Source organism: Staurois parvus, unplaced genomic scaffold (genome assembly GCF_062004578.1).
Source record: "Staurois parvus isolate SC_StPar_1 unplaced genomic scaffold, SC_StPar_1.0 ptg000413l, whole genome shotgun sequence".
NCBI classification, from domain to species: domain Eukaryota; kingdom Metazoa; phylum Chordata; class Amphibia; order Anura; family Ranidae; genus Staurois; species Staurois parvus.
The window spans coordinates 302,509-311,844 of NW_028318209.1; the positions used below are offsets into that span (position 1 = coordinate 302,509).

Below are 9,336 nucleotides of genomic sequence, written 5' to 3' on the forward strand. Positions count from 1 at the left end.
TATTTTCAGTTTTAAAAATGTGGCTCTCAAAATAAATTTCAATCGTGGTTTTGGCGAGATTTGGCTCAGTTGAAAAAAAAGGTTGCCCACCACTGGCCTAGGCTGACCGCAGTGTCTTTTTCCATACATGACTAGGTGAAGCCGTCATCACCATCCTCATCATCATCCTCATCATCATCGTCCTCGTAGGTTATTATTTTGTTCTTTTCTTTCCCCCTTCAGACATTACCACAGTATTGAAGTCTTCACCCACTATGACCTCCTCAATATGAACGGCTCCAAAGTTGCTGAAGGCCACAAAGCCAGCTTCTGCCTGGAAGACACACGTTGTGGAAAAGGTAACGATGTACAGAGACGGAACTAGAACCTTCAACCAACCATAAAGGCCCTGACCCCCTGGCCGGTGCGACCTTTGCGACCCTGGTAGTTCTGCCACTGGTGTCAGTAGTTTTTTCACTTTTATTATTTTTTCCCATTTAATTTTATTAAATTTTTTACAATTTTGTAAGGTGAAGTATCAGGGGGGGGGGGGGGGGGGTTTAAACAGATCTCTGATGTTTCACCTTTGGGATGGAGAAAGGAGATTGAGGACACAGCCCTCCATCCCCGCATCCTCAGCTGCACAGAATGAGTGGACAGGAATGGCTCTGGACAGTTTTCTATGCTTCAGTTATGAATGAACTCAGTCAGTGATCAGCACGGATCGGTACTTGTACCTTTCTCATCCTAGTAACGATGTTTAATATGCAGGAATCCAGAAGCGCTATGAGTGCGCCAACTTCGGTGAACAAGGAATAACAGTGGGCTGCTGGGACACCTACCGCCATGACATCGACTGCCAGTGGGTGGATATTACAGATGTCGGCCCCGGGGACTATATTTTCCAGGTGAGAACTCAACATTGGTTTATGCCGGCTGTGCCAAAGCCAAGAAAAGGCCAAAAGGACCAACAAAGACAATGCGGCATGAGTTCAGGGTGATTGGAGGGGCCAAAAGCGTGTCGGGGCCCCCAGAAATATTTTCTTTAGTTCCATTATTGTAGAAGAAAACGGACACATGGAATGTGTGGAGGTATGGTGGGCATTGCCATCATTGATTTATTGCACAGAAACTTTCTAAACGGCCACTTTACTGTCCTTCAGACTTTAGGGGGGCTGGAGTGTGGCCAGTGAGAGTAGAAAATGCCCCATCATTGGTGTCAGTGAGAGGAATAGTGTCCCATCATTGGTGTCAGTGGAAGGAATAGTGTCCCATCATTGGTGTCAGTGAGAGGAATAGTGCCCCATCATTGGTGTCAGTGAGAGGAATAGTGCCCCATCATTGGTGTCAGTGAGAGGAATAGTGCCCCATCATTGGTGTCAGTGGGAGGAATAGTGCCCCATCATTGGTGTCAGTGGGAGGAATAGTGCCCCATCATTGGTGTCAGTGGGAGGAATAGTGCCCCATCATTGGTGTCAGTGGGAGGAATAGTGCCCCATCATTGGTGTCAGTGGGAGGAATAGTGCCCCATCATTGGTGTCAGTGGGGGGAGGAATAGTGCCCCATCATTGGTGTCAGTGGGAGGAATAGTGCCCCATCATTGGTGTCAGTGGGAGGAATAGTGCCCCATCATTGGTGTCAGTGGGAGGAATAATGCCCCATCATTGGTGTCAGTGGGAGGAGTAGTGTCCCATCATTGGTGTCAGTGGGAGGAATAATAAACCATCACTGGGGTCAGTGGGAGGAGTAGTGTCCCATCATTGGTGTCAGTGGGAGGAATAGTGCCCCATCACTGGTGTCAGTGGGAGGAATAGTGCCCCATCATTGGTATCAGTGGGAGGAATAGTGCCCCATCATTGGTGTCAGTGGGAGGAATAGTGTCCCATCATTGGTGTCGGTGGAAGGAATAGTGTCTCGTCATTGGTGTCAGTGGGAGGAATAGTGCCCCATCATTGATGTCAGTGGGAGGAATAGTGCCCCATCATTGGTGTCAGTGGGAGGAATAGTGCCCCATCATTGGTATCAATGGGAGGAATAGTGCCCCATCATTGGTGTCAGTGGGAGGAATAGTGCCCCATCATTGGTGTCAGTGGGAGGAATAGTGCCCCATCATTGATGTCAGTGGGAGGAATAGTGCCCCATCATTGGTGTCAGTGGGAGGAATAATGCCCCATCATTGGTATTAGTGGGAGGAATAGTGTCCCATCATTGGTGTCACTGGGAAGAATAGTGCCCCATCATTGGTGTCTGTGGGAGGAATAGTGTCCCATCATTGGTGTCAGTGGGAGGAATAGTGACCCATCACTGGTGTCAGTGGGAGGAATAATAAACCATCACTGGGGTCAGTGGGAGGAGTAGTGTCCCATCATTGGTGTCAGTGGGAGGAATAGTGCCCCATCACTGGTGTCAGTGGGAGGAATAGTGCCCCATCATTGGTGTCGGTGGGAGGAATAGTGTCCCATCATTGGTGTCGGTGGAAGGAATAGTGTCTCATCATTGGTGTCAGTGGGAGGAATAGTGCCCCATCATTGGTGTCAGTGGGTGGAATAGTGCCCCATCATTGGTGTCAGTGGGAAGAATAGTGCCCCATCATTGGTGTCAGTGGGAAGAATAGTGCCCCATCATTGGTATCAGTGGGAGGAATAGTGTCCCATCATTGGTGTCAGTGGGAGGAATAGTGCCTCGTCATTGGTGTCAGTGAGGGGAATAGTGCCCCGTCATTGGTGTCAGTGGGAGGAATAGCGCCCCATCATTGGTGTCAGTGGGAGGAATAGTGCCCCATCATTGGTGTCAGTGGGAGGAATAGTGCCCCATCATTGGTGTCAGTGGGAGGAATAGCGCCCCATCATTGGTGTCAGTGGGAGGAATAGTGCCCCGTAATTGGTGTCAGTGGGAGGAATAGTGCCCCATCATTGGTGTCAGTGGGAGGAATAGCGCCCCATCATTGGTGTCAGTGGGAGGAATAGCGCCCCATCATTGGTGTCAGTGGGAGGAATAGCGCCCCATCATTGGTGTCAGTGGGAGGAATAGCGCCCCATCATTGGTGTCAGTGGGAGGAATAGTGTCCCATCATTGATGTCAGTGGGGGGAATAGTGCCCCATCATTGGTGTCAGTGGGAGGAATAGTGCCCCATCATTGATGTCAGTGGGGGGAATAGTGCCCCATCATTGGTGTCAGTGGGAGGAATAGTGCCCCATCATTGGTGTCAGTGGGAGGAATAATGCCCCATCATTGGTATTAGTGGGAGGAATAGTGTCCCATCATTGGTGTCACTGGGAAGAATAGTGTCCCATCATTGGTGTCAGTGGGAAGAATAGTGCCCCATCATTGGTGTCAGTGGGAGGAATAATGCCCCATCATTGGTATTAGTGGGAGGAATAGTGCCCCATCATTGGTGTCTGTGGGAGGAATAGTGTCCCATCATTGGTGTCAGTGGGAGGAATAATGCCCCATCATTGGTGTCAGTGGGAGGAATAGTGCCCCATCATTGGTGTCTGTGGGAGGAATAGTGTCCCATCATTGGTGTCAGTGGGAGGAATAGTGACCCATCACTGGTGTCAGTGGGAGGAATAATAAACCATCACTGGGGTCAGTGGGAGGAGTAGTGTCCCATCATTGGTGTCAGTGGGAGGAGTAGTGTCCCATCATTGGTGTCAGTGGGAGGAATAGTGCCCCATCACTGGTGTCGGTGGGAGGAATAGTGCCCCATCATTGGTGTCGGTGGGAGGAATAGTGTCTCATCATTGGTGTCAGTGGGAGGAATAGTGCCCCATCATTGATGTCAGTGGGAGGAATAGTGCCCCATCATTGGTGTCAGTGGGAGGAATAATGCCCCATCATTGGTATTAGTGGGAGGAATAGTGCCCCATCATTGGTGTCAGTGGGAAGAATAGTGCCCCATCATTGGTATCAGTGGGAGGAATAGTGTCCCATCATTGGTGTCAGTGGGAGGAATAGTGCCTCGTCCTTGGTGTCAGTGAGGGGAATAGTGCCTCGTCATTGGTGTCAGTGAGGGGAATAGTGCCCCGTCATTGGTATCAGTGGGAGGAATAGTGCCCCATCATTGGTGTCAGTGGGAGGAATAGCGCCCCATCATTGGTGTCAGTGGGAGGAATAGCGCCCCATCATTGGTGTCAGTGGGAGGAATAGTGCCCCATCATTGGTGTCAGTGGGAGGAATAGTGCCCCATCATTGGTGTCAGTGGGAGGAATAGCGCCCCATCATTGGTGTCAGTGGGAGGAATAGCGCCCCATCATTGGTGTCAGTGGGAGGAATAGTGCCCCATCATTGGTGTCAGTGGGAGGAATAGCGCCCCATCATTGGTGTCAGTGGGAGGAATAGCGCCCCATCATTGGTGTCAGTGGGAGGAATAGTGCCCCATCATTGGTGTCAGTGGGAGGAATAGTGCCCCATCATTGGTGTCAGTGGGAGGAATAGTGCCCCATCATTGGTGTCAGTGGGAGGAATAGTGCCCCATCATTGGTGTCAGTGGGAGGAATAGTGCTCCATCATTGGTGTCAGTGGGAGGAATAGTGCCCCATCATTGGTGTCAGTGGGAGGAATAGTGCCCCATCATTGGTGTCAGTGGGAGGAATAGTGCCCCATCATTGGTGTCAGTGAGAGGAATAGCGCCCCATCATTGGTGTCAGTGGGAGGAATAGCGCCCCATCATTGGTGTCAGTGGGAGGAATAGCGCCCCATCATTGGTGTCATTGGGAGACCCCTGTTATAAATGAATACTATGACTGATTAATAATTATTTTGTATCAGTTTTATTAGAGTGTTCCTTCCATATACTGTAACTTTGTACAGATATCAGACAGCAGTCCTTGTGGTTCCCTTCACAAATGTGATGTTAATAAAGGCCAGTTGTGATGGAGGACGATGGGGAGACCTTCGCCATAAATTATAAAGGAGAGAGAATACAGTAAAGTGTGACAATCCATTCTGCAGAGCCGGGCTCAGAGTCCAGATCCAGCATTTCTCCCCCCTTCCCCAAGACACCGATAAATCATCCCATTGCATGACGATGGAGCGATTTTTTTCTGTTAGTTTGCAAGTTAGATCAAATAAATATGAGCAAAACCTTATTGTAGCGCCGTGTGCCCCGCCGCACAGAACCCCTCATCAATCTCCACTCATTACCTGCAATGTCAGCGGGGTAAGGAGCCAATTCACGGCGGATGTGTGATATACTGGCGGCACATTAGCAGGATGCGGCACGCACTGACCTCGGGTCGAAGGTTTACAGTCCTATTAGCACCAGCAGATTGTGTGAATGAAAGCTCTATAGAGTCCATTCCGGGACCTTCCCGATTTTAGGGTCAGAAGTTGTAAAATGAATAATTCCTCATAAATATTCCTTATTATATTTATCTCTCCCTCTCTCCTTCTCTCTCTTCTCTCCTCCTCTCTCTCCCTCTCCCCCCTCTCTCCCCCCCCCTCTCCCTCTCTCTCCCTCCCTCTCTCTCCCTCCCTCTCCCTCCCTCCCTCTCTCTATTCTATCCCCCCTCTCTCTCTCTCTTTCTCTCTCTCCCCCCCCCCCACTTCCCTCTCCCCCCTCTTCCCCCCTCCCTCTCCCCCTCTCTCTCTCCCCTCTGTCTCTCCCCCTTGCCTCTCTCTATCCTCTCCCCCCTCTCTCTCCCTCTCTCCCCCTCCTCTGTATCCCACCTCTCTCTCTCCCCCCTCTCTCTCCCTCTCCTTTCTCTCCCTCTAACCTCTTTCTCCCCTTCTCCCTCCCCTCTCTCTTCCCCCCTCTCTCTATCTCTGTCTCTTCCTCTCTGACCCCTCTCTCTCTCCCTCTCTCTCTCATCCCCCCTTACCTCTCTCTCCCTCTCCCCCCCTCTTTCTTTATCCCCCCTCCCTCTCTCTCCCCCCTCTCCCCCCCTTCCCTCTCCCCCCTTGCCTCTCTCTGTCCTCTCTCTCTCCCCCTCTCTATCCCACCTCCCCCCCCCCTTCCCTCTCTCGATCCTCCCCCCCCTCTCTCCCCAATTCCCCCTCTCTCTCTCTCTCTGTCTCCCCACTCTCTCTCTCCGGCTCTGTTTCTACCTCTCTGTCTCTTCCTCTCTGACTCTCCCTCCCTCTCCCTCTCCCCCTTCCCTCTCTACCCCCCATCTCCCACCTCTCTCTTTCCCCCTTCCCCCTCTCTCTGCCCCCCTTGCCTCTCTCCCTTTCTCTCTCTCCCTCCCCCTCTCCATCTCTCTCTCCCCCTTCCCCCTCTCTCTCTCCCCTCTCTACCCACCCTCTCTCCCTCCCTCTCTCCCCCTTCCCTCCCCCCCCTTCCCCCGCTTTCTCTCTCCCCCCTCCCCCCTCTCTCTATCCTCTCTCTCTCCCCCCATTCCCTCTCCCTATCCTCTCCCCTCCCCTCTCTCTTCCCCTTCTCTCTCTACCCCCCTCTCTCCCTCTACCTCTCTGACTCTTTCTCTCTGACTCTCCTTCCTCTCTGACCCCCCCCCCCCCTCTCCCTCTCCCCTATCTCTCTCTCTCTCCCATCAATCTATCCTCCTCCCTTCCCCCCCCTCTCTCCCCCTCTCACTGTTCCTTTCTCTCTCCCTCTCTCTTCCCTCTCTCTCCCCCCCTCTTTCTCTCTCCCACCTCTCTCTCTCTCTATCTTCTTTTACTCCCCCTCTCTCCCTATCTCCCCCCTCTCTCCCCCCTCCTTCTCTCTATCCTCTCTCTCCCCCCTTCCCTCTCTCTATCTTCTTTCTCTCCCCCTCTCTCTCTCCCCTCCCTTCTCTCTATCCTCTCCCCCCTCTCTCTCTCCCACCTCTCTCCCCCACCCTTCCCTCTCCCTACCCCCCTCTCTCTCCCACCTCTCTCTCTCTCCCCCCCTCCTTCTCTCTATCCTCTCTCTCTCTCTCTCTCTCTCTCTCGCACCTCTCTCTCCTCCCTTCCCTCTCTCTATCTTCTTCCCCCCTTCTCTCTACCCCCCCCATTCTCTCTCCCCCTCTCCCTCTCTCTCCCTCTCTGTCTCTACCTCTCTGGCTCTCCCCCTCTCTTTCCCCCCTTGCCTCTCTCTATCCTCTCTCTCCCCCTTCCCTCTCTCTATCCTCTCCCCCTCTCTCTACCTCTCTGTCTCTTCCTCTCTGACTCTCCCGCTCTCCCCCTACCCCCCCTCTCTCCCCCCTCTCTCTCCCATCATCTCTCTCCTCCCTTCCCTCCCCTCCTCTCTCTGTCTCCCCCTCTCTCTCTCCCTTCCCTCTCTCCCCCTCCCTCTCCCCCCTCTCTCTCTCTCCCCCTTCCCTCTCTCTCTCCCCTCTTCCCTCTCTCTATCCTCGCTTTCTCTCTCTCCATATATATATACAGGTCGTTCTGAACCCGAAATTTGAAGTGGCAGAATCGGATTTCAGGAACAATGTGATGAGGTGTCGGTGTAAATATGACGCAAGAAGATCTGGATGCACAACTGTCACACAGGTAAGGGCCACTCAAAGCTAGGAATCTGATTGGCAGAGAAATCTGTGTATGATATCCACTATACTTAGGTACCCATTTACAGTGGGTTGTTTTATATACACCAGCGTGGAACTACCAGGGTCGCAAAGGTCACATTTGCAACTGGCCCTTGGTGTTCTGCCACTGTAAGGGGAGCCAAGACAGCAGGTGTAACGTACATGTGACATGATGTAACGTACATGTGACATGATGTAACGTACATGTGATATGATGTAACGTACATGTGACATGATGTAACGTACATGTGATATGATGTAACGTACATGTGACATGATGTAACGTACATGTGACATGATGTAACGTACATGTGACATGATGTAACGTACATGTGATATGATGTAACGTACATGTGATATGATGTAACGTACATGTGATATGATGTAACGTACATGTGACATGATGTAACGTACATGTGACATGATGTAACGTACATGTGACATGATGTAACGTACATGTGATATGATGTAACGTACATGTGACATGATGTAACGTACATGTGACATGATGTAACGTACATGTGATATGATGTAACGTACATGTGATATGATGTAACGTACATGTGATATGATGTAACGTACATGTGACATGATGTAACGTACATGTGACATGATGTAACGTACATGTGACATGATGTAACGTACATGTGATATGATGTAACGTACATGTGACATGATGTAACGTACATGTGATATGATGTAACGTACATGTGATATGATGTAACGTACATGTGACATGAATGTACAGATTTGAATAGATAAGATATGACAATGTAATCCTAGTTGTAGTTTTCAGTCCTTGTCATTGGGGAAATGAAGTACTCGGACAAATGGTCATCAATTAGTGTCTGAAAAGCCGGCTTCCTCTGGAAGTGACACCTTGGGGCTAATAAGGTTTTGTCACCTTTTGGGGAAACCAGTTTAAAGGAAATGGCTCCGGACATTTCGGCTTCATGACACAAGGGGATCTCCGATCTGTCTGGGGAGCTAAAAGTATATCCATCCATCAAAGCGGTATGTTTCATCCCTCATAAAAGCTAAAATATTAGTTGCAGAGAGATGAAAATACTCCTTCTTGTAGGGCGCTCTGTGCACCACACCGGCGTATGAAAACCATATTTGTGGCTTAGGTAGAAGGCCAGGAAAATGCAGGAAACGGTTAGGTGGCGCTGGATGGCGACAGTCGAACAGTGATTGGTACTGTCGTGATCGGGCCGATGCGCTGGTGCCCGAAATCCAATCCCCGACTTGGTGTTTCAAGCCAGTCTTGTTCTGATTGAACTTGGGCAGGTCAGCACCCAGAATATCCTGTGGGCAGGTACAGGAACACCCCCTGGTCCTGCGCCTGATGTAGGGACTGCAGGGAGGGAGAGCTCTAGCACAGCTGGTACTGGTAGTAAAACGCAGCAAAACCCCATCCCCACCATCAGGCGCTCTGTGAACGACGGTTAGTGCTTAGACCCCGCTCCTTGGGTGAGCCCGCGTCATCCATCAGGGTGACCTCCTTGTGTACTTATCCAGCTGGTCAATGAGAGCCTCTCTACTGGTATGGTCCTGATCTCCGATCCTGACCCCTGACCAGGACACACCACCATATTAAGTCCAATTTGTAATGAGGGGTAGACTTGACTTGGGGCACATCCAGATGTAGCGTACGGCGAAGGTTGACAAACGCTGATGGAGGCCCCATTCACACCTGGGCATTCCGCCTTCGATCGGTATGGAGATTCCCTCTCTGTGTCCCCGGTAAGGAGATTCACTCTCTGTGTCTCCAGTAGGGAGATTCACTCCCTGTGTCTCCGGTAGAGAGATTCCCCCTCTGTGTCCCCGGTAGGGAGATCACTCCCTGTGTCTCCGGTAGAGAGATTCACTCTCTGTGTCTCCGGTAGGGAGATTCCCCCCTCT

General features: G+C 51.2%; 1 protein-coding gene across 1 annotated transcript in view; it reads left to right on the forward strand.

Annotated features, from left to right (window-relative positions):
* Positions 1-7,396, forward strand: part of LOC149454976 (lysyl oxidase homolog 4-like) — a gene marked incomplete at its 3' end in the record, with an annotated part of 222,569 nt that extends 215,173 nt beyond the window's left edge. Inside the window, 4 exon segments of the mRNA XM_089686826.1 lie at positions 223-338; positions 751-887; positions 7,286-7,361; positions 7,364-7,396. Of these exon segments, the coding sequence (XP_089542952.1) occupies positions 223-338; positions 751-887; positions 7,286-7,361; positions 7,364-7,396 (362 nt within the window).
* Positions 7,397-9,336: the final 1,940 nt, after the last annotated feature.